The 25571-nt window shown below is 47.1% G+C and overlaps 1 protein-coding gene across 6 annotated transcripts in view; it reads right to left on the bottom strand.

The window, feature by feature from the left end:
* LOC121269987 (transmembrane channel-like protein 3) overlaps positions 1-25571 on the bottom strand; it is an 86898-nt gene that overhangs the window by 16016 nt on the left and 45311 nt on the right. For 4 of the 6 annotated variants that reach the window (XM_041175207.1, XM_041175205.1, XM_041175209.1 and 1 more), the window contains 8 exons: positions 23724-23945; positions 21635-21763; positions 13689-13756; positions 4147-4275; positions 1224-1334; positions 971-1096; positions 576-654; positions 427-469 (listed from right to left, as the gene is read on the bottom strand). In XM_041175207.1, coding sequence (XP_041031141.1) covers positions 427-469; positions 576-654; positions 971-1096; positions 1224-1334; positions 4147-4275; positions 13689-13756; positions 21635-21763; positions 23724-23945 — 907 coding nt within the window. The remainder of the gene's footprint in view (positions 1-426; positions 470-575; positions 655-970; positions 1097-1223; positions 1335-4146; positions 4276-13688; positions 13757-21634; positions 21764-23723; positions 23946-25571) is intronic. The other 2 variants (XM_041175206.1, XM_041175208.1) reach the window with 2 other exon arrangements.

Below are 25571 nucleotides of genomic sequence, written 5' to 3' on the forward strand. Positions count from 1 at the left end.
CTTCCTATTTTTAAACTGGGCAGATCTGAGACTGCCAGTAATAAGACTGGGCGTGGGATAGGGTCTTTACAAAGTTTTTCTGATTTTCCTAACTACCGTGCCAATGAGAGAGGGAACACAGGATGGTGGAGTCATGCGTGACACGTTCACATTCACATGGTGCAGGCCTCTAATTTTCCTGAGGTGTGATAATCAGGAGCTCCATTCCCCTGAATAAGCAGCGAGATATCTGGAGAGTCATCTCTCAACTGGAAAGTGTTCAAGTCCCATTGCAACTTGGAGCACTAACAATTACATTCCGATACTGATAACAGGTTTGACAGAAAAATACAAGCAGGACTTCTACACAGTGTGATTTCTCCTCAGTTTAACGTAGTGCGTGAAATAATACGATTTGTTAGATATGAAATGAGAAACCTCCCCTACCAACTGCCATCTGGAAAACTTTCTTTTTATCCTCTGTTCTTTCCTGCAGATAGAAAGGACACAAATATTTACATGACTTTTCTGTTCTAATGAGATTGCCATGTGCGAGAGAATCTCAAAGTTTTCTAGAGGTCAGATATAACACGTACAATTTGGAGCTGAATCCTGAGCTGATTATTGGTAAATTTTAGCGAGCGTGCAATGGACTGGAGATAATATATCAGCATACTAGAAGGGGAGAAGGAGCCCAACAATTAGTAGGATTATATACAATGCATTTTAATAATATATGCATAATACATATACAGATATATAATATACATAATGTATACAAATTTTTCTCTACGTCCCAAAGTTGAATGAATTGACATCAGTGTAATAATGTAAGGATTAGCTCTTTGCTAGGTTATAGAGTAGCTACATTGTATTTAAACATGTCTTGGTCACTCCTGTTGTACTTGTACACATAAGACAATAAATACAGTGAAGCTTATGACTTCTAAAAACCGTAAATACAGTCACATACTGCTGTGTTTGTACTTACAAAAGTAGCAGCAAGGCAGGAAGAGCCACCACAGGGCTGGTGACATAACTCAGCACTGTGTTGAACCAGACAGGGAAATCACTGACTATCGTCTCAGACACAATGTCATAAATTTTATCTTGACCACTGTTTAAGAGGAAGAATAAAATCTGGATTACCATTGCTGTGATGCTGCTTCAATAAACAGGGCTTCTGTTCTATCATTGACAAATATGATTTTTTTTTGTGAAGACTTGGTATTAAAGACCATTACCTAAATGGCCCACAAGTTGGAGATGGCCGATATCTTGCTATAGCGAAGACAGTTGGTAACATACACAAGAAGAGCATGAACAGGGTCATAGCTAGATAGAAATTATTTGACCTGGGAAGGAAACAAAACACAATACCATTTGGTTTATCAGCACTGACAGCAAAATGGAGTAATAATGTGAAGACTCCACTCTCGTGGATTGTATCTCAGTTATAATATGAGTTGAAGGATTGGGTGGGAAAGTCAATGCCTTTGGTTTACACTACTCCTGATTTTCAAGCAAACAAAATCTTTCTTAAATATGTGAGTAAGGTAATGCAAATGCTTGAAATCTGAAAAAAAAATTTGCTGGTAATATTCTGGTAGCATCTATGAAGTGAGAGAGTTTAAGTTTCACCTTGTTATTCTTTCATCAGAATAAAAATTTTCCACCTCCACACTCCATTCTCCACTGTACAGGGCTGAGGCTGTACGCTCAGAGTGTAGGCCTGATGAATTCATCCTCTTGAATCATTCTCAGTGAGCTACACAACAGCCAAAGCACTCAGTTACTCACTTAGTTAATCAAATTTGGTGGCCAGGAGCCTTCACGGCTTTGTCCCAGTAAGAACTTTGGGTAAATGATCATCCTTACTGTGTTTGGAAGCAGTCTATTTAATTTAGGCTGTGAGCAAAGAGGTGGAGAAAAGAGACTCAAGGTAAAACATACAATATTACAGTGCAGAAGGAGGCCATTCAGCCTCTTGTGCCTGTGACAGCTCTTTGAAAGAACCATCCAATTAGTCCCAGTCCCTCATTGTTTATTTATAGCTCTGTTTTTTCCCTTTTCTAACATATATCCAATTCCCTCTTGAATGTTACCTTTGATTCTGCTTCCACCATCCATTCAGGTAGTACATTCCAAATCTTAACAACTCACTGTGTAAAATAATTTCCCCTTACCTCTCCTTTAACCTTTTGGCAATTTTCTCAAATATGTTTCCTTTAGTTACCAATCCTTTACCAGGCAAGTCGAATAAGCTCTTATCAAAAGCAACTGACATTCCATTAATTAATTCTCTCAAAAGAAGAGCTGGGTAAATGCTTGGCTTACACCTGAATGGAGGAGGCACAGAAACAACCTACTCCTTAAATTCAAGGTTGCTGCTGTAAACCTCATCAGTGCCTTTGTTTCCTCTTGATTTGACTATTCCAGTGCACTGCTGACCACTTCCTACCCTCTCTAAATTTAAGGTCACCCAGAACTCTTCAACCGATACCCAACTCCCATCCTTTCATCCCTGTGCTCACTGGCCTATATTGTTTCCCAGTTTGACAACACCTCAATTTTAAAATTCTTATCCTTGTTTTCAAATCCCTTCATGGCCTTGTCCCTCTCCTTAAGCTCCACAACCCTCTGAGATATCTCCACTCCTCTAATTCTGACCTCTTGAGCATCCCCGATTTTAATTGCTCCACCACTTTTGGCTGTGCCTCCAGCTGCCTGGGCCCCTGGCTCCAGAATTCCCTCCCTACCTCTTGTTCCTCCTTTAAGACGCTCCTTAAAAATGACCTCTCAGACCAAGCCTTTAGTCATCTGCCTTAAAATCTCCTTTTGTGGCTCAGCACTCCTGTGTAGGGCCTTGGGACATTTATTACATTAAAGATGCTATCTAAGTACAAGTTGGCGTACTTGTATTTTATAGTAATTGAATCAACTCAGGGAAAGTGCTGTAAAATGCTCAAGTATCATCTCTAGCTTACTTTGATTCTCATCAGTGGCTACTTACAGATGGGCCTAAAAGCATCTTCTTCCGGTACCTCCCTATAGGACAGCCAAAACAAAAACAAAAATACGAGTTTTTCCAGGTATTTTTGTTTTTGTTTTGGATTTCCAGCATCCGCAGTTTTTTGCTTTTATCCTTATAGACAGGCTGTTTACCTCACTCAGTCTTATGTTTCAATGCCACCTGTCTTCAACTTTGATGGCATCTTTTGCAACTCTTGCTCTGTGACCTCTGTACTCTCTATGCATTTTTGAAATCACAATCATGTGCTGTTCATACCAGCTGTAAATGGGATGGTGAATGAAACTTTAAATGTCTTTGCAGTTTAAGTGGCCGATTAATTGATGAACTGTGATCTTGAAGGTGCTTTCCCCTTGGCCGCTCACTTGTGCTTTATTTTTTAGCTCTAATCTGCCCAAGCCAAAGGGCTAAAAATGGATAAAAGTGTTACTTCCCTTTTGACTCATGTGTGACAGAAATAATTTCACTCCCCTCAGCCTCCAGTGTTGTACTCTAATGTTTATGTCCATTTATTAATATTTTATAATTTAGTTACTAATAACTGGAGGTTAACCGACAGAGAGTTTAACAGTAGCAGGTTGCTCATCCAAAAAGATATTTTCAGTACCACTGCACATAGCAAAATCTCTGGAAGTGAATCCATGTTCTGGAGTTCTCAACCACTGAGCCCTGCTCCAGGGGATTTGGGACCGTGGGATTGTAATTCCACCACTGACCTAAGCTCCCCACAAGCACAGTCTCTCTGTCAGGATGTAGGATCAGGGAATCACCCAGACATATTTTCAACTCTGAAACTCTTAGAAGAAAAAACTGAAATCATGAAAATCCAGATGGTTCAAGTGAGTACAGTCTTCTGACAAGAGAAATTAGAAACACAGTTGAGAAACATCCGTACTAATTACATGGAGATGAGGGAATGATATAATTTAGGATGGTACTTCAACAAGGGTGTTTAATTTAACAAACATGCATCAGTCAGAGCATGATTGATCATAAATTGTCACAAGCATTTTATTGTTCTAATTCAGCCAATGGTTTCTTAATACCTTCTAATTAGGTTCAATATTGAGCTAAGTAACCATGTCCATCACAACTCATTCACCGTGAACATGAGGCTATTTATATGGTGCACTCACCTCGAAGCTCGGAATACCTGCTGATGTGGAACGTTGCAAGTTAAGACTGCCCAGCTCCTTAAATACATGAGGCCAATCAGTTTGAGAACGTTGAATGCTGGAAGACATGGCGAGAAGAAAGCACCCATCCTAAAGATTGAAGACAAAAAGAAGAAACAGGAAGAACTGGAGATCTGAAGTAAAGATGTGCTGGAAATGTGCAGCATCTGTGAAGATGAAGGACAGGTTATTGTGCTGGGAGTTAGACCCTTCTTCCGAAGCAAGGGGCTGCACCCAAAGTATTAACCAGTCTTTTTCCAAATGCTGACTGACCAGCTGCTACTTCCAAAAGCTTCTTTTTTATTCATATATTTTAGAATGGCAACGATAATATCTATGACATAAAAGTTACAAGGCAGAAACAGGCTACTTATATCAACCTCAAAGACATTTATTTGCCCTGTTCTCATTTCTCTTCAAGCCCTTTTCTGTCATGCAGCTATTGAACCTAACCTTGAATGTTGATTTTGTTTCTGCCTCAACCAATAACCCTGAAAACAAACCCTACAGACTCACAACTCTCTGTTTTGAAGATATTTCTCCTTGCCCCTGTTCTAAATCTCGGGCATTTAATCTTGGATCTACGACCTCTCAACTAACAAGACAGTCTGCTTCTAACTACGTGGTTCCAGTCTTTCATAATTTTAAATTATTTGGTATAAAAAATGTGGTGACTCAGACAATGACCTCATCTCTGCTCATATTTCACATCATTTTTTTTTTTAAAAGTGTGTCACGATAATCACTTTGCTAAACCTGGGGCAGTTTTAACTTCTGCATGGGTGGAATATTGCGGTAATTCTATTCAGAGGTACGTTTGGTGGCTCCTGCTCTATGAAGCAGTATTAGATGGGAATGAATGTTACAGATGGAGCAGTAGGACCAATTTTAGGGTGTGAATTCCAATCTGAAGAGATGTCGTACACTAAATCATCACGCACACACCAATGTAAAGGCACAAAATTCAGATTAACCTGATTTAGAAGTCAAAAACAAGGAAGTTATGTTAAACCTGTATAAAACACTAGTTTGGTCTCAAATGAAGTATTGCGTCCAGTTCTAGGGATCACAATTTAGGAAGGATGTAAAGGCATGTAATGCAGAAGAAAGATTCATGAGAATAGTTGCAGTGATGAGGAACTTCTGTTTGGAAGAAGACGGGAGAAGTTGGGACTGTTCTCCTTGTAGAAGGGAAGGTTGAGAGGAGATTTGATAGAAGTGTTCAAAATTGTGAGGGGTCGGACAGAGTAGATAGGGAGAAACTGTTCTACCAAGTCAAAATTTAAGATAATTGGCAAAAGAAGCAATGGTGACAGGAGGACAAATTTCTTCACACAAGTGGTTAGATCTGGAACGCATGGCCTGAGAGGCTTTCAAAAGGGAATTGCATCATTATCTGAAAAGGAAAGAAAGATGCAGTGCTACAGGGAAAGGGCAGGGAGTGGCACGAGGTGGATTGCTCCTTCAGAGAGCTAGCACAGACACAATGGGCTGGATGCCTTCTTTCCATGATTCTATGATAACACTGGTAACTATAGTAAACTCTGATATTATTAACCCTTAATCCATGGAATGGGCGGGATTTTCCGTGCCCGCTGGTATCAAGTGTGTTTGGTGGTGTGAGTGGACAATATGACGAGGAGGCTAAAAGTCGGTTTCGCGATGTCACGGAACCAGTCAGCTCAGCCTGTCGATGGCGGGCTGAATTTCCTGCCTACGGACCCCGGGGACTTCATTGTAATCCATCTGCATATCATTATGAGCCCAGCCTGGAGTCATCCCCCCACGCTGGATCGTTCAACCACACCGGCAGGAAAATATACCAGTGCAGAACACCTCCTGAGAACTTGTGGCGTGCTGAAGTCGGGATTTACCTCCAGGGCCTCGTTCAAATCGTGAACATCCGAGAAGCAGAAGATGCTGGAGCCTAACAGCAAAGGCAAACTGGGCGAATGACCGTGGCATGCTGGGTGGATTCTCATGGACATGGCTCCTCCACCAAGCAGCCGATGGGAGTTGCAAAGTCACTGTTGATGCTCACAACAGATGATGGTCGATGGGGGAGGAAAGTCTAGGATTGACTGGGAGGGGAAGAGGTGTCATGGGGTGAGGTTGGGAGGGCGGAATGAAGTTGTTGGGTGGCAGGTTGTGAGGGGGGGGGTGGGAGTACGGGGAAGGATGGGGTAATAGGGGAGAAGGCGGCACCTGGAGAGGTAGGTATAAGGGGTATGGAAGCTGAAAGAGAATGAGTTCGGAGGGGGAAAGGAGTGTGCAGCGGGGAAGAAGTCCAGGGGGAGGACGGATGCAGCGAGGGGAGTAAGGATGGAAGATGAAGAGGGTGGAGGAAGAAGTAAGGGTGGAGGAAGTAGCCCGGAAGGGGGAGGGTTAAGGGTGGCGGAAAAGGTAAGGGTGTCTGAAAGAGTCAGGAAGGGGGAAAGGCTAAGTTGGGGGGTGGGGGGGAGTAGGGGGTAGAGTCCACGGGTTGGGAAAAGAACTAAGGTCGGGGGGGGGGGGGGGGGAGTCCCGGGGGGGCAGGAGTTCAAAGGGAGGGAAGGGTTCTGGGGGGTCAGGGGTTTCAAGAGGGGGAATGGGTTCCAAGATGGGGGGAATGTCCAGGCGAATGTGCAAAGGTGGGCTTTGGTGAGCCCATGACTGCCTCCTGTAGAGCGAACTGAGGGTGGGCCTGGTATGAGGGAATGGTGAGAATGACTGAGGGCAGAGTGAGATGGCAGGGTGAGATGGTGAAAGGGTTTGACGGTATCGGTAGAAGGGACGGCGAGGGTGGTTGGTGGGGACTCGGAGGCAGGCATGGCCTGGGGGTGGGAAGGAGGAGGTCGGGGAGGTGAATGTTGGTAGGGGTTGTGATGTTTGTGTTTAATGTTTATGCTTTTTTTGTAAAAGGACATTTTAGTTAAAAAGAATTGTTATATAAAACCGGAGAGTAGGGTGTGCTAAGTCCCAGATGTATTGCCCTCTGGTAGAGAATAAGGAACCTTATGTTTTTCATACAGGAAGTTGGAGTTCAGAAGCAGATAGCTGTGTGTGTGTGTGTTCTTAACTGTCAAGAAGTGACAAAACACTTCAAATGGTGTCGAGGGTTGGATCATCATTATTAGGGGCTTTAGAGACTTTTGATCCAGCTACAATGGACTTTGTAGTTTATGTTGAGCAAATGGAACAGTTTTTTTATTGTGAATGAGATTGAAGAGGAAAAGCAGGCCTCAGTGTTTCTTACAATCATCGGAATGAAAAATTTCAATTTACTGAGAAATCTGATTGCTCCTGACAAGCCAGCAGGTAAAAACTTTAAAAAGCTTGTGGCTGTTTTGAAAAAGCACTTCGATCCCAGACCAGCAAGTGTTGCCGAGAGATTCAAGTTTCACTGAAGAGAACAGCATGAGAGTGAGTCAGTTTCCCAGTTCCTGGCTGAGTTGAGAAAATTAGCAGAATATTATGAGTTTAAAGGTTACCTAAAAGAAACGCTACATGATCACTTGGTTTGTGGACTAAGAAATGAAAGAATTCAGCGTAGATTGTTAGCACAGCAAGAGCTGACACTGAAGAAAGTGTTCGAGATTGCACAAAGCATAGAAATGGCAGAGAAACAAGCTGGAGATTGGAAAGTGCATTCCAACAATGTCAAAGTTAAAATAGTAAAGTCAGGGTATACTCGCTTCCAAACATGTTACTGCTGTAATGGAATAGGGCATAATGCAGAACCCTGTAGGTGGAAAACAGCTGATTGTCACTACTGTGGAAAAAGGACACATACAGCGTGCATGTAGATTAAAGGCTGATCACAGTAAGGCAGTACTGCCAAGAAAAAGGCATCATGAGGAGCACACAGACAAGTCACACTTGAAAAGTTAATGGCAGTTTAAGAAGACATACTGCATGGAAACAAAATGCAAAAGTAATGCAAGTCCAGACAAGACGGAAAATGAAACAGCAACAATGAGAAAGAGCAATTGGATTGCATTCAGTCTGCTCTGAAACTAGATGGACTAAAAGTTGGCGTTGTCTTAAATGGTAAAATGGTTGAAATGGAGGTTGACACTGGAGCATCTGTTTCTATTGCTTCAGAGAAGACATGGGAGAAATTTTCAAGAAATGTCTATTGGAGAAAACTCTCCTGCAGCTTAGCACCTACACTGGTGAGCCTGTGAATATACTTGGAAAAATGTCTATTCAGCTAAATATGGAGATCAAATAGCAAGGTTGCCACTTATTGTGAAAGGGGATCGCCCATCGCTTATGGGCAGGGATTGGCTAAAAGAAATTCAGCTGGACTGGAATAAAATAAATAAGGTTCATTGCAACCTCATGTTGCAGTCCTTGTTAAGCAAGCATACTGATGTCTTCAAAGGTCTTGGAGTTAGTAAAGACATTGAAGCTAAACTTGCTGTGAAGGCCAAAGCTTCTCTGAGGTTCTTCAAACCATGTTCAGTTCCATACTCAATGTGACAGGAAATCGAGCAGGAACTAGAATGACTCAAAAACTTCCAGATAATTGAGAAAGTTGATCATGCAGAGTGGACAGCTCCAAATGTCCCATTAGTGAAGGATGACGGGTCTATCAGAATATGTGGTGACTACATAATCACCAATAATTCTTTCCTGCAAGTGTTTCAGTGCCCACTACTGAAAATTGAGGACCTGTTCGCTGCTCTGAATGGAGGTGAATTATTCACAAAGCTTGACCTGTCACAGGAATTTTTTCAAATGCAGCTGAGTGAAGATTCCAGGAGGTATACAGCCATCAGCGCACACACAGCTCACTTCTGCTAAAGTTCTGGCACATTTCAATGAAAAGTTACCTGTCAGCCTGGCTTATGATGCACATGGATTTGGTGTTGGAGCTGTCATCTTCCACACACTTCTTGATGGCAGTGAAAGGCCCATTGCATATGCCTCATGCACATTGTCCAAGGCAGAATAAAATTATGCTCAAATTGAGGAGAAAGCTCTTGGACTAATCCAAGGAGTCAAGAAACTCCACCCAATATTTGTATGGACGTAAATTCAAGTTAATTACAAACCACAAGTCTTTGACCTGGTGGCTTAGCCCGAAGTCACAAACCCCGACACTTGCCGCTACTGCCTACAAAGATGGGCACGGATCTTATCTGCTCATCAGTAGGAAGTTACATTTCGCTCGACTGAGAATCATGGAAAAGCAGACACAGTTCCCGGACTCCCGTTATACCACAGCTCCACAACCCAAAGTGAAATCACTGTTTTCAATGTGAACCAGATACACGTTACCTGTTAAAGTGGATCAAATTCGACTTGAAACACAGAGGGATGCTGTGCTTTCCAAAATTTACCTGTACACACAGAAGGGTTGGTGTGTACCTCAAGGAGTGACTACCAAGTTTAAACCTTACTACATGTGTAGATTTGACCTGATTCTGCAAGACGGTTGTTTGTTATGGGGAATCAGAGTTGTTATTCCTTCAATATTCCAAACCCGAGTGTTAGAGGAACTTCACCTCAGTCACATGGGAATCATCAAAATGAAAACATTAGCTCGTCTACATGTATGGCGGCCACATCTGGACAAAGACATCGAATGCATGGTCATTGATTGACTTCCATGCCAAGAAAGGAAATCTTCTCCTGCACCTGCCCCATTACAGCCGTGGGCTTGGCCTGACCCCCCATGGCAGAGACTTCATGTGGACTTTGCTGGACCACTTCTCAGACATACGTTCCGGATTGTGATGGCTGCCCGCAAAAAGTGGCCTCATGTGATTCCCATGAAGTTGACTACTTTCAACAAAGACCACTGATGCTCTCCGGAATTTGTTCGTGACTTTTGGATTGCCGGAGCAGATTGTGCCTGACAATGGCACACAGTCACATCACGTGAATTTCGAACGTACCTGAAAAACAATGGGACCAAGCAGATTCTCATCTCGCCTTACCACCCATCCTCAAATGGTGAAGCAGAGCACTTTGTCCAGACATTCAAATTGGCCATATTGAAGGGGAGGACACAAACAGATTGGAAGTTGAAGCTGAAGAATGTTTTGATGATGCATTGTAACACTCCACATTCAACAACAGGTGTATCTCCAGCCGAGCTGATGTTTGGTAGACGACTGAGTACCAGAATGGATTTGCTGTGTCCAGATTTGAAAGGACAGATTGGTTCAAGGCAACTTGATCAGAAAAGGTCACATGTCACAAGTAAACCAGCTCGTGAGTTTAATCTGGATCAGTCTGTTTGGGTCTGAAATTACTGTGGAACACCAAAGTGACTCCTGGGAAGAATCATCAAGCATCGATGACCACTGACCTATGATGTTGAATCTTCCTGTGGAATCTGGAAGAGACATACTGACCAGATTAGAGAAGCCAAATCCGAGGAACCAAATTTCCAGGGATCTCCAGTCACAGTGGAAGATTTCTGGGAAACATCTGCTCCAGTTGGTGAAACCCGACTTGATTCAGCTGACAAACCTGTAGCTGCAACTGTTGAACCTGAACAGAAACGAGTGGAACAGCAAAATCTTCCATTTCTAAGCAAACAAACTGAGATACCTAAGCCAACACTCCTCTCTGGGCCAAAGCAAATCTGCAAACTGCAGACCGATTTGTTCCTGGCTAAATGCGGAGGAGGTGTGATGTTTGTGTTTAATGCTTATGCTTTTTTTGTAAAAGGAAATTTTATTTAAATGAATTGGTATATGAAACCTGACAGCAGGGTGTACTGAGTCCCAGATGTATCGCCCTCTAATGGGGAATAAGGAATAAAGGAACATTGTGTTTCTCATACAGGAAGTTGGAGTTCAGAAGCAGATAGCTGTGTGTGTATTCTAAATTGTTAAGAAGTGACAAAACACTTCAGGGTGGGATTTTCGGGAAGAAAGGCAACGTGCACATTCACCTGGACATCTCCAAAAGAAAAGGGTTGTGGCTGGTAGGTCACAGAGAGGAGTGGAAGGTGATGCGGGGGTGGGTGGTCTACAGTGATGGGGGAAAGGAAATGGGTGACTGGGGGTGGGCAAAGGACAGGGGAGCGACCGAAACACTATATTACTACCGTGCTGGCTAAACTGAAAGTGAAACGAGTCATGGTGGGCGAGATCAGATGCTGCATAGGAGTGCGATCAGTGGCTGGGCGGAGAGGCAGATGATTAACTGAAAGCGAACCCATCAGGAAGCACTGAAAATGCTCAGGACATTGAGATGAGTGTGATAGAGGGAGGATCTGTGTCCGTGGGAGAGTGCTTGCATTATTCAGTGAAAGTGCATATATTTTCAGATTGTAAAATGACAAAATGTGTTCACCCATGCAACCAACTGTGATCAGAATGTCTTAAGTTTTTAATGCCTCAGACTTCTATGTGCTGCCCTGACATCCGCAGCAGGGGTGGAGACAGCCTGTGCAATGGTTGGCCCTGTTGCCTCTGATGCCTTTAGTGTGGGCCTTGATGCCTTTGATGCAGGTCTCTGGAGACCCAAGGCCTTGAGCTTGCTTTGGCTGTCCTCCTGTGGGCCAGCTGCTCCCTCTGTGGTGACAGAGGACGAGGTTGAGGGGGGTCACAGGCAAAGGGGGCTCAGAGGGAGCAGACAGTCTCTGAGATTCTTAAGTGGATGACCCAGGGGTGTTCAGCTGCTGTTCCTCCTCCCTATGGGTGCTTGGGGTCCCCAGCCTGACTCCTTGAGGGGAAGGAGCACCTGGAGGGATGCCAGTGTTGCCACTGCAGGATCTCCATCCATGGCAACCACAATGGAGTGCAGGTCTGCACACATCTCTGGGTTCTGCTGGACCAGGGAGTCATCCTCCCCATGGACACCCCCATACCCACACATGTGGGCACCACTACATCAGAGAGCAGGCTGACGCACTCCACTGTCCCACTCAGTTGAGGGCTTCCAGTAGCTCTGTGTGATGTTTCCACGCCTTCTGCTGACTCTCTTCGATGAGTTGGAAGGCCAAATCCAGAAGTTCATCATCTGACTTGGGCCTCACAGATGCCTCTTCCCCAGAAGTTCTCCGAGTGCCAGGGAGCTCGCATGAACCTGTGCCCTCCTGCTGCGGACACATGTCCATGCGGTGACCACCAGATTGTGAACCCGAGCCTGCTCTAGATCTAGGCTGCCCTGAGGTGTGTGTCTCTGCTCTGGTGGAGGGTGTGGTAAGCGCTGTGATGGGTCTTCCAGGCTGCTTATTTCCAGCTCTTCAATGGAGGAGGTGTCCTCTTGGCTGGAGGTGAGGACATGGATGGAGCTGAGGGCCTGGCTGGCTGAGGGTGTCGGTGCAGAGCTCCCTGTGAACCAAAGTAGGGATAATTAGTGCATGGCAGCAGAGTCAAAAGCAGGAGACAGAGCACTCACATTTGCATTGCATTGAGAGAGGGATGATGTGGTGCAGGATCCTCACCAGGGTGTTCGCCACCGATCTCGCTGTCACCGCAGGCACGGTCCACATCCTCACCAGTCAGCGCGATGGCACATTCCTCAAAGTGAGTGAGGGGCTTAATGTGGGCCACTCCACCCTCGGTCTGGGACCTCTTCCTGTTGATGTGAGCCAGCTTCTCCTGCATGGAAACAGATGGAGAGAGTGTGAGCAGGACACATGACGCTGTGTGGAATGTTTGTGTGGTGAGCGGAGACATGGACAGGATAAGGATGCAAGATCGAGAGGATATGAGTCTGATGGAGATGTGAGGGTGTGTGTGAGAGTTAGTGGTGTTGCCCTTTGAGGTGTGAGACCCTTGTGAATGTGTGAGGGTTTTGTGTGGGTGTGAGTTGAGAGTGATGAGGAGAGTGACTTACCCTGGTGGAACGGAGATCATTCACCCTCTTTCGGCACTGGGTGGTTGTCCTCTTTTGCAGGGCGTTGGCGCTGACCACCGCAGCCACCACCTCCCATGCTGGATTGGTGATGCTGCTGCCCAACCTGCGGCCAGAGTGGGAGTAGAGGACATCATGGCCAGCCTCCGCTGTGTCCAAAAGCTGTTTGAAGGATGGGTCATTAAACTTGGGGGCTGCAGTCTTTTTGTCTTTTGGGGTCATGTTGTCCGTGCAGCAGCAGTGGGCTGGAAGCGCTGAGATGTGTGCGCGCGGCTGCACTTTAAATATGGCGCCCAGTGTGATGAAGCAGCGAGGTAATGGTGTGGGCGGGCCAATGCGAGCTGCTTGCCATGGAAACGACATGCTTCCTGAGAATGCATCATTAATGCAGGGGATTGGGATATTACAGTGTGAGAAGCTGCTATTGCGGCCGGCGGGTAAAACACCTTTTTTCCTGCCCACTACCACACTTAGTACAAATCTGGCCAATATCTCAAATTAATTATAATTATTGCATTGCAATTGATAGAGAGGAAATATCCCAACCTCCCATTATTGTGGATACAGATTGAGCGGGGGAACAGGTTTGTGGGGCAGAATGGCCTCCTCCGATCCTGATGTTTTGGTTTTAATGCATCTTGATTTATTCTATTCACCCATGAGAAACAGCTAACCTTTGTATGAGTTGTGCTACGTACCATATCATTCCCTGATTATATATGAGATGCAAGACGTTCTCCGCAATCTTGAATTCTCCGTACTCCGGCTGCAAGAGATTTGAAATAAAAAGTGAGAACATGTTGTAAATGAGGCTTGTCCAACCTTTCTGTTCGAGTGCAGGAAGGGGCTACGTTTGCATATTTTTCTCACTCAAGGGGATAATGTGCAAATTTCAGAAAGATAAGGTTTGGCACAAGAATAAACTGAGTTTCAAAAAACAAGTTGAGGTCTTAAGGGAAGAAACAAAAGTACAGCAATATCATAACAATAATGTGTTAATCTAAACAATAGTAATTAATAAAAATGACCAGAATGTGAGGGGGTCAGAGTGTGTGTCTGACTCTGTCTTGGGGTAATTCATTCCCTCACCCTCACCATGTGAGACAGACTCACACTCCAAACCCCTCCCTCCGCATACTCAGTCTCTCAGTCTCTTGTATTGCCTCCCCACCACACAGACACCCTTTCACTCACCCACATGCTCAAAGACACAATCTCTCATTTACCCACATGCTCACCAACACGCTCTCTCTCCCCCACACGCTCAAAGACACCCTCTCACTCACCCACACACACACACACACACACACACAGGCACACTCTCTCATCCCCCACACACTCACAGACACCCTCTCACTCACCCACACACACTCACAGACACCTTCTCACTCACCCACACACACTCACAGACACCTTCTCACTCACCCACACACACTCACAGACACCTTCTCACTCACCCACACACACACACACACACACACACAGGCACACTCTCTCATCCCCCACACACTCACAGACACCCTCTCACTCACCCACACACACTCACAGACACCTTCTCACTCACCCACACACACTCACAGACACCCTCTCACTCACCCACACATACTCACAGACACCCTCTCACTCACCCACACACACTCACAGACACTCTCTCACTCACCCACACACACACACACAGACACACTCTCTCATCCCCCACACACTCACAGACACCCTCTCACTCACCCACACACACTCACAGACACCTTCTCACTCACCCACACACACTCACAGACACCTTCTCACTCACCCACACACACACAGACACCCTCTCACTCACCCACACACACTCACAGACACCCTCTCACTCACCCACACACACACAGACACCTTCTCACTCACCCACACACACTCACAGACACCTTCTCACTCACCCACACACACTCACAGACACCTTCTCACTCACCCACACACACACACACAGGCACACTCTCTCATCCCCCACACACTCACAGACACTCTCTCACTCACCCACACACACTCACAGACACCTTCTCACTCACCCACACACACTCACAGACACCCTCTCACTCACCCACACACACACACAGACACCCTCTCACACCCACACACTCACACACACACAGACACGCTCTCTCAATCACCCACATGCACACAGACACTCTCTCACTCACCCACACACACTCACAGACACTCTCTCACTCACCCACACACTCACAGACACTCTCTCATTCACCCACATACTCACAGACACCCTCTCACTCACCCACACACTCACAGACACCCTCTCACTCACCCATACGCTCACAGATACACTCTCTCACTCCCTCACACACTCACAGACACTCTCTCATTCACCCATACGCACACAGACACACTCTCTCACTCCCTCACACACTCACAGACACTCTCTCACTCCCCCCCCACACACACATAGAAACACTTGCACTCCCTCACACACTCACAGACACCCTCTAAGTCCCCCACAAACTCACAGAAGCCCTCTCACTCCCCCACGCACTCACAGACACACTTTTATTCCTCCATACACTCACAGACACACTCCCAATCACCCACATGCTCATAGACACTCTCTCTCTCATCCACACACTCACAGACACTCTCTTACTCACCCACACACTCACAGACACTCTCTCTCACCCACACACTCACAGACACTCTCTCATTCACCCACATACTCACAGACACCCTCTCACTCACCCACACACTCACAGACACCCTCTCACTCACCCATACGCTCACGGATACACTCTCTCACTCCCTCACACACTCACAGACACTCTCTCATTCACCCATACGCACACAGACACACTCTCTCACTCCCTCACACACTCACAGACACTCTCTCACTTACCCACATACTCACAGACACACTCTCTCACTCCCTCACACACTCACAGACACTCTCTCATTCATCCACACATTCACAGACACAGTCTCTCACTCCCTCACGCACTCAAAGACACACTCTCACTCACCCACACACACTCACAGACACCTTCTCACTCACCCACACACACTCACAGACACCCTCTCACTCACCCACACACACTCACAGACACCCTCTCACTCACCCACACACACTCACAGACACCCTCTCACTCACCCACACACACACACACAGACACACTCTCTCATCCCCCACACACTCACAGACACCCTCTCACTCACCCACACACACTCACAGACACCTTCTCACTCACCCACACACACTCACAGACACCTTCTCACTCACCCACACACACACAGACACCCTCTCACTCACCCACACACACTCACAGACACGTTCTCACTCACCCACACACACTCACAGACACCTTCTCACTCACCCACACACACACACACACAGGCACACTCTCTCATCCCCCACACACTCACAGACACTCTCTCACTCGCCCACACACACTCACAGACACCTTCTCACTCACCCACACACACTCACAGACACCCTCTCACTCACCCACACACACACACACAGACACCCTCTCACTCACCCACACACACACACACACAGACATGCTCTCTCAATCACCCACATGCACACAGACACTCTCTCACTCACCCACACACACTCACAGACACCTTCTCACTCACCCACACACACTCACAGACACCGTCTCACTCACCCACACACACTCACAGACACCCTCTCACTCACCCACACACACTCACAGACACCCTCTCACTCACCCACACACACACACACAGACACACTCTCTCATCCCCCACACACTCACAGACACCCTCTCACTCACCCACACACACTCACAGACACCTTCTCACTCACCCACACACACACAGACACCCTCTCACTCACCCACACACACTCACAGACACCTTCTCACTCACCCACACACACACACAGGCACACTCTCTCATCCCCCACACACTCACAGACACTCTCTCACTCACCCACACACACTCACAGACACCTTCTCACTCACCCACACACACTCACTGACACCCTCTCACTCACCCACACACACACACAGACACCCTCTCACTCACCCACACACTCACACACACACAGACACGCTCTCTCAATCACCCACATGCACACAGACACTCTCTCACTCACCCACACACACTCACAGACACTCTCTCACTCACCCACACACTCACAGACACTCTCTCATTCACCCACATACTCACAGACACCCTCTCACTCACCCACACACTCACAGACACCCTCTCACTCACCCATATGCTCACAGATACACTCTCTCACTCCCTCACACACTCACAGACACTCATTCACCCATACGCACACAGACACACTCTCTCACTCCCTCACACACTCACAGACACTCTCTCACTCCCCCCCCACACACACACAGAAACACTTGCACTCCCTCACACACTCACAGACACCCTCTAAGTCCCCCACAAACTCACAGAAGCCCTCTCACTCCCCCACGCACTCACAGACACACTTTTATTCCTCCATACACTCACAGACACACTCCCAATCACCCACATGCTCATAGACACTCTCTCTCTCATCCACACACTCACAGACACTCTCTTACTCACCCACACACTCACAGACACTCTCTCTCACTCACCTACACACTCACAGACACTCTTTCACTCACCCACACACTCACAGACACGCTCTCACTTACCCACATACTCACAGACACACTCTCTCACTCCCTCACACACTCACAGACACTCTCTCATTCATCCACACATTCACAGACACAGTCTCTCACTGCCTTACGCACTCAAAGACACACTCTCACTCACCCACACACTCACAGACACGCTCTCTCACTCACCCACACACTCACAGACATCTTCTCTCACTCACCCACACACTCACAGACATGCTCTCTCACTCACCCACACACTCACAGACATGCTGTCTCACTCATCAACACACTCACAGACATCTTCTCTCATTCACCCACACACACAGACACGCTCTCTCACTCACCCACACACAAACAGACACTCTCTCACCAACACACTCACACTCTCTCACTCACCCACACACTCACAGACACTCTCTCACTTAGCCACACACTCACAGACACTCTCTCACTCACCCACACACTCACAGACACTCTCTCACTACCTCACGCACTCAAAGACACACTCTCACTCACGCACATACTCACAGACAGGCTCTCTCACTCACCCACACACTCACAGACACTCTCTCACTACCTCACGCACTCAAAGACACACTCTCACTCATGCACACACTCAGAGACATGCTCTCTCACTCACGCACACACTCACAGACACACTCACTCACCCACACACAAACAGACACTCTCTCTCACTCACCAACATGCTCACAGACACTCACTCACCCACATACTCATAGACACTCTCTCACTCACCCACACACTCACAGACATTCTCTCACTCACCCAAACATTCACAGACACTCTCACTCCCTCACGCACTCAAACACACACTCTCACTCACGCACACACTCACAGACAGGCTCTCACTCACACACACTCACAGACACTCTCTCACTCCCTCACGCACTCAAAGACACTCTCACTCATGCATACACTCAGAGACATGCTCTCTCACTCATGCACACACTCACAGACACGCTCTCTCACTCACCCACACACAAACAGACACGCTCTCTCACTCACCAACATACTCACAGACACTCACTCACCCACACACTCACAGACACTCTCTCACTCCCTCACGCACTCACAGACACACTCCCACTCACGCACACACTCACAGACAGGCTCTCTCACTCACCCACACACTCACAGACATCTTCTCTCACTCACCCACACACTCACAGACATGCTCTCTCACTCACCCACACACTCACAGACACACTCACTCACCCACACACACACAGACACTCTCTCTCACTCACCAACACACTCACACTCTCTCACTCACCCACACACTCACAGACACACTCTCTCACTCACCAACATACTCACAGACACTCTCTCACTCACCCACACACTCACAGACATGCTCTCTCACTCACCCACACACTCACAGACACTCTCTCAATCCCTCACGCACTCAAAGACACACTCCCACTCACGCACACACTCACAGACAGGCTCTCTCACTCACCCACACACTCACAGACATCTTCTCTCACTCACCCACACACTCACAGACATGCTCTCTCACTCACCCACACACTCACAGACACGCTCTCTCACTCACCCACACACACACAGACACTCTCACTCACCAACACACTCACACTCTCTCACTCACCCACACACTCACAGACACACTTACTCCCTCGCACACTCACAGACACCCTCTCACTGATCCACACACTCACAGACACACTCACTCCCCCAGACACTCACACACTCTCTCACTCCCCCACACTCACAGACACACTCTCTCACTCACCCACACACTCATAGACACTCTCTCACTCCCTCACACACTCACAGACTCCCTCTCTCACTCATCCACACACACAGACACACTCTCTCACTCCCTCACAGACTCACAGACACCTCACTCCCTCAGATACTCACAGACACACTCTCTCACTCCCTCACACACTCACAGACACCCTCTCTCACCCACCCACACACTCACAGACACACTCTCTTACTCATACAAACATAAGAAATAGGAGTAGGAGTAGGCCATTCAGCCCCTCAAGCCTGCTCCACCATTCAACAAGATCATTGCTGAAATGTTTGTGTTTTAAATCGCACATTCTCATCTACCCACCAAAACCTTTGATTCCCTTGCCTAACAAGAATCTATTTACTTCTGCCTTAAAAATATTAAATGGCCTCAACTCCACTGCCATTTAAGGCAGAGAGTTCCAAAGTGGCACAACCCTCTGAGAGAAAAAAATTCTCCTCATCTCTGTCTTAAAAGGGCAACTCCTAATTTTAAAACAGTTCCCCCTCGTTCCTACCCATCCACAAGAGCGAACATCCTTTCCACGTCCATCTTGTCAAAACCATTCAGGATCTTATATACTTCAATCATGTCACCCCTCACTCTTCTGAACTCCAGTGGAAACAAGTCCAGTCTGTTTAACCTTTCCTCATAAAACAACCCTCTCATTCCAGGTATCAATCTAGTCAACATCCTCTGAACAGCCTCCAATGTATTTACATCCTTCCTTAAATAAGGAGACTAAAACTGCTGAAAGTATTTGAGGTGTGGTTTCACCATTGTCCTGTGTAACTGAAGCATAAACATCCTTACTTTTATATTCAGTTCCTCTCGTAATAAAGGATAGCGTTCCATTAGTACTTGCTGTACCTGCATAATAACTTATTATGACTCATGCACTAGAACACCTAGATCCCTCTGCACCTCGCAATTGTGCAGTTGTTCTCCGTCTAAGTAATATTCTGCTTTTGTATTCTTCCTGCCAAAGTGAACAACTTCACATTTTCCCACATTACACACCAGCTGCCAGATTTTTGTCCACTCACTCAACTTATCTATATCCGTCCACAACCTCCTTATGTCCTTTCCAACACATTCACAGACACACACTCACAGGGACACACTCACTCCCCCTACATACTCACTGACACACTCACTTACCCCCTCCTGCCCTCCCCATACACTCATTCCCACATACTCACCAAGGAACCATCTCCTCCCAGGCCACCAAAACTTTGCCCTCCACGGGCCCAATGCACCTGGTTCCCCGGACTCCAGCCCCACTGTTACTTGGCTCCCCAGACTCCAGCCCCACTGTTACTTGGTTCCCCGGACTCCAGCCCCACTGTTACTTGGCTCCCCGGACTCCAGCCCCACTGTTACTTGGTTCCCCGGACTCCAGCCCCACTGTTACTTGGTTCCCCGGACTCCAGCCCCACTGTTACTTGGCTCCCCGGACTCCAGCCCCACTGTTACTTGGCTCCCCAGACTCCAGCCCCATTGTTACTTGGCTCCCCAGACTCCAGCCCCACTGTTACTTGGCTCCCCAGACTCCAGCCCCACTGTTGCTTGGTTCCCTGGACTCCACCCCCACTGTTACTTGGCTCCCCAGACTCCAGCCCCACTGTTGCTTGGTTCCCTGGACTCCAGCCCCACTGTTACTTGGCTCCCCAGACTCCAGCCCCACTGTTACTTGGTTCCCCGGACTCCAGCCCCACTGTTACTTGGCTGCCCGGACTCCAGCCCCACTGTTACTTGGCTCCCCGGACTCCAGCCCCACTGTTACTTGGCTCCCCGGACTCCAGCCCCACTGTTACTTGGTTCCCCGGACTCCAGCCCCACTGTTACTTGGCTCCCCAGACTCCAGCCCCACTGTTGCTTGGTTCCCTGGACTCCAGCCCCACTGTTGCTTGGTTCCCCGGACTCCAGCCCCACTGTTACTTGGTTCCCCGGACTCCAGCCCCACCATTACTTGGTTCCCTGGGCTGCAGCCCCACCATATATTCACCTCCCTCAGCCTGGCAACTCTCAGCACATTCGCCAACGCCGGCGTTCACTGCTCCTCCAATCAGAGACTGTTTCTCTCCCTCATTGGCTGCTGGAAGGCTATCAGCAGCAAACGTGGGAGAGAAACGACCTGTGATTGGAGAAGCAGTGAACGCCGGCGTTGGCGAATGTGCTGAGAGTTGCCTGTTGTAAATAAATAGTGAAAATGGTGCAAAATTTAAACCTGCGCAGTACTTACAAATTTACTCTCCAGATCCCAGCACCAACAATCACTCAAGTAGCGCACAAATAGTCCCCGGATGAAATCGATGAGCAGGATGCTACCCACGGTGAAAAGCATGTCGATAATTGACAACTTCAGCATTTCCTGAAGATAGAAATGGCTCTTTATTTAACTTGTGATGGATATATGAACAATGTTTACATGAAGAGCTTGCCACAAGGATGAAATCAATTAGCTGTATGGTGACCTTCTTTGCTGTTATGCTACAGAGCCTGACTTTCAGAACGCTCAGCCTGTAACAGCTTTGTGAAAGGGAAATCATGTTTAACCAATTTATTGGAGTTCTTTGAAGAAGTAAGATGTGCTGTGGATAAAGGGGAACCTGTGGATATACTGTACTTAGATTTCCAGAGGGCATTTCATAAGATGCCACATCAAATTATTGCGGAAAAAAAAGCTCATGGTATAGGGGGTAACCTATTGGCATGGATAGAAGATTGGCTGGCTAACAGGGAACAGAGAGTAGGCATAAATGGCACATTTTCCAGTTGGCAAGATGTGATGAGTGTTGTGGCACAGGGATCAGTGCTGAGGGCTCAGCTTTTCACAATTTATATCAGTGTTTTGGACGAAGGGACAGATGTACGGTTGCTAAATTTGCTGATGGCACAAAGACAGGTAGGAAAGTAAGTTGTGAAGAACACGTAAGGAGGCTACAAAGGGATATAGATAGGTTACGTGAATAGGCAAAGATCTGGCAAATGGAGTATAATGTGGGAAAATGTGAAATTGTCCATTTTGGCAGGACGAATAAAAAAAGGCATATTATCTAAATGGTGAGAGATTGCAGAGCTCTAACATGCAGAGGGATCTGGGTGTCCAAGTGCATGAATCATAAAAGGTTGGTATGCAGGTACAGCAGGTAATTAGCAAAGCTAATAGAATGGTATCATTTATTGCAAGGGGAATTGAATACAAAAGTAGGGAGGTTATGCTTCAGTTATACAGGACACTGGTGACACCACATCTGGAGTACTGTGTACAGAATTGGTCTCATTTAAGATTGGATGTAAATACATTAGAAGCAGTTCAAAGAAGGTTTACTAAATTAGCACCAGTAATGGGGCTGGTTGTCTTCTGAGGGAAGGATGGACTGGCTAGTCTTATACCCACTGGAGTTTAGAAGAGTAAGAGGCAGCTTGATTGAAACAAGTAAGATCCTGAGGGGTCTTGACAGGGTGGATGTGGAGAGGATGTTTCCTCTTGTGGGAGAATCTAAAACTAGGGGTCCCTGTTTGAAAATAAGGGGTCGCCCATTTAGGACAGAGATGAGGCGAACTTTTTCCTCTCTGAGGGTCGTGAGTCTTTGGAACTGGAGCCACCCTGTAGTGATAACACACTTCTGGTGGTCTAAACAAGCAGAGAGTGGGGCCTCAGTGGGAGGAAGTCCCGTCCTTAAGCTGCTGGGCCAATCTGATAGGGGATTTCGCCCCCCCTCACCAATGAAGTGCCCCACATTTCCTTCCCTCTGTTTCCAACAAGTTAAAAAAAAGGCCCTCTCACTCCCAGCTGCCTGCCCATGCCAACCATATTATAGCGTGGGCAGCGTAACATGTAGTCCAATTGGCTCCGTAACAAGCCTCAATCGCCTATTAACTACTTATGTCAATATGGCAGGCAGGCTGCTGATGTCGGCGCCTGTCCTACTACCACGTTATGGGGCCAGGTTGGGGGTGGGTGGGGAGGTGGTGGGCTACACACCTGTCCCCCTTGCTGTCAAAAACATGCCCGGTGGGGGGGGTGGGGGGTGGAATTTGAAAAACAACTAAGGTTAATCACATTGGGTAACTAAAGAATCTGTTGGCTTTCCAATTGGAGTTGGAAGTGTGTGCACCTGGAGGATGGATCAATGGCAGGAGTATGGGGGAGGGGCAGTTTGCGACAGGAAGTCATGTGATGAAACTTGAGGAATACATCCAACCGGTGTCAGTCCCAAAAGCAATCTCAGTGCTCATTGTTTGTTGAGGCACCTTGCTTTTCTAACACAGAAACAATATGTAAAACTACAAAGAACCTGCCTCAGTGCAGATATAGATTCACAAACCTGTCCAACATAGGTTTCCCAACATTGATCCTGCTGAGACAGGATGTTGTAGTCAAACAAAGCTGTCTTATTAAACCTGGTTAAAGGTTTTGTTTTGTTGTCTTCTGAGCTGAATGAGCTGTTCCGCCTCAGCCTAATCTCAGGTACGATAGTCGAGAGGCTTTCCTCCTCAGGGAGAGCTCTGGTTGCCAAAAACGAAGTGCCTGTATCATTGGAGTTATCCTGCAGTAAATGGTTCAGGCACAACACAATGATTTTCCAATCACCGAATAAACATTACTCCATTTCTTTTGTGCGATTTCAAACTCTATTAATAGTTCAGGCCGCATTATAGTTCAGCAACTACTTAATCTGTCAGATTTCCTTTTAGTCTAGATTTCAACCACTTCAACCAACTTTTAAGACACAAGGAAGGGCTTGCATTTGTATAGCGCCTTTTAGCACCAGGTCATCTCAAAGCACTTTACAGGCACTGTACTATTGAAGTGTAGCCGTAGTCATAAGGTAGGAAACACAGCAGCTAATCTGCAGAAAGCGAGGTTACACAGGAAGCAATCCGGAGAAGCTGTTACAATGGGGTTGGTTAAAGCAGGAATATTGGCCAGTATTCCCGGGAGAACACTCCTACGTTTTTCTGAATATTACCATGGGCTGGATTTACAGGGTGCCGTGGTCCCCGTTTCCCACTCCGGTAGCAAGCCTGCCCACGATCCCAAATGGCTGCCCCTCAGCAATTTAATGCTGGGAGCAACATTAAGTCGTTTTAAGGTGAGACTTCTGCCCCTTTCTCAGGAGGAAGGGCCCATCTTAGGGAACTGCCAGCCAATCAGATGACCACCAGCTCTGCAGTCCCAGGAACGCCAGCCTGGAGTGGTGGCCACTGCTGCGACTATAGACAGTCCCATAAAGCCAAGGTGCCCAGGTTAGTCTGGGGTGAGGGAGTTGAGTGCAAGAGGCAAGGTTAAAGTTGGGGGTGGGTGAGGGGGGGAGGCGGCAAGAACTTTGGCGGGGCGGGGGGGGCGGGATTGTGCCTCCAGTGGTCCAGGAGACCTGCAAAGGAGGTTCCCTCCTCCCACTTGCCCAACACAAGCCTGCACAGCTAAAGCTGCTAGACTGCTCACTTAACGTGGGCCTACCCCACGGTGGGTAAAAATACTGGCGAGGATGGGGTGTGGTCCTTAAGCAGTCATTAATTGCCCATTTGAGTGCTTCAACAGGCTCAAGGGCAGGCCTAATGCCTCCGTTGTACAATTTTGGACAGGTCAGGGGTGGGAGAGGTTGATGGTGGGAAGGCCACCTGCTGGACTTGACCAGCCCCACCCACCTTCACACCCGCCGGTGGGGAGTGTAAAATCCAGCCCATGGGATCTGTTGCGTTCAGCTAAGAAATTTGGGCCTTAGTTTAACACCTCATCGAAAAGAAAGATAGCTTTACTGAAACTTGGCTGAAAGAAGAGCAGGAATGGCAGCTCAACATTCCCAGTTACCCTGCTTTCGGACACGATAAAGGGAGGGTCAAAAAAAAAGGAGGGGGTGGTCATAACATTGGTTAAAGAAAGGATTGAGGTGGAGTATTCTTCTACAAGGAGCATCAAATGAGGTCATATGGGTTGAACTGAGGAACGAAAAATGGGCACGCAGGCTTATTTTGCTAGAAGTTTACTATGGACCTGTAAATGATCAGACGGAGTGAGAAGAACAAAGAAGTATAAGCAAATTACTGCAAAGTGCAGGAACAGGTAAGTAATAATGAGGGATTTCAACACCCAGATTAGAACTGGATAAAATCAAAGTAAATTCTTCAAATGCATTCAGACAAACTTGCTTAGCCAGTATGTGGCAAACCCA

This window comes from Carcharodon carcharias, chromosome 26 (assembly GCF_017639515.1).
Source record: "Carcharodon carcharias isolate sCarCar2 chromosome 26, sCarCar2.pri, whole genome shotgun sequence".
In the NCBI taxonomy this organism is placed as follows: Eukaryota; Metazoa; Chordata; class Chondrichthyes; order Lamniformes; family Lamnidae; genus Carcharodon; species Carcharodon carcharias.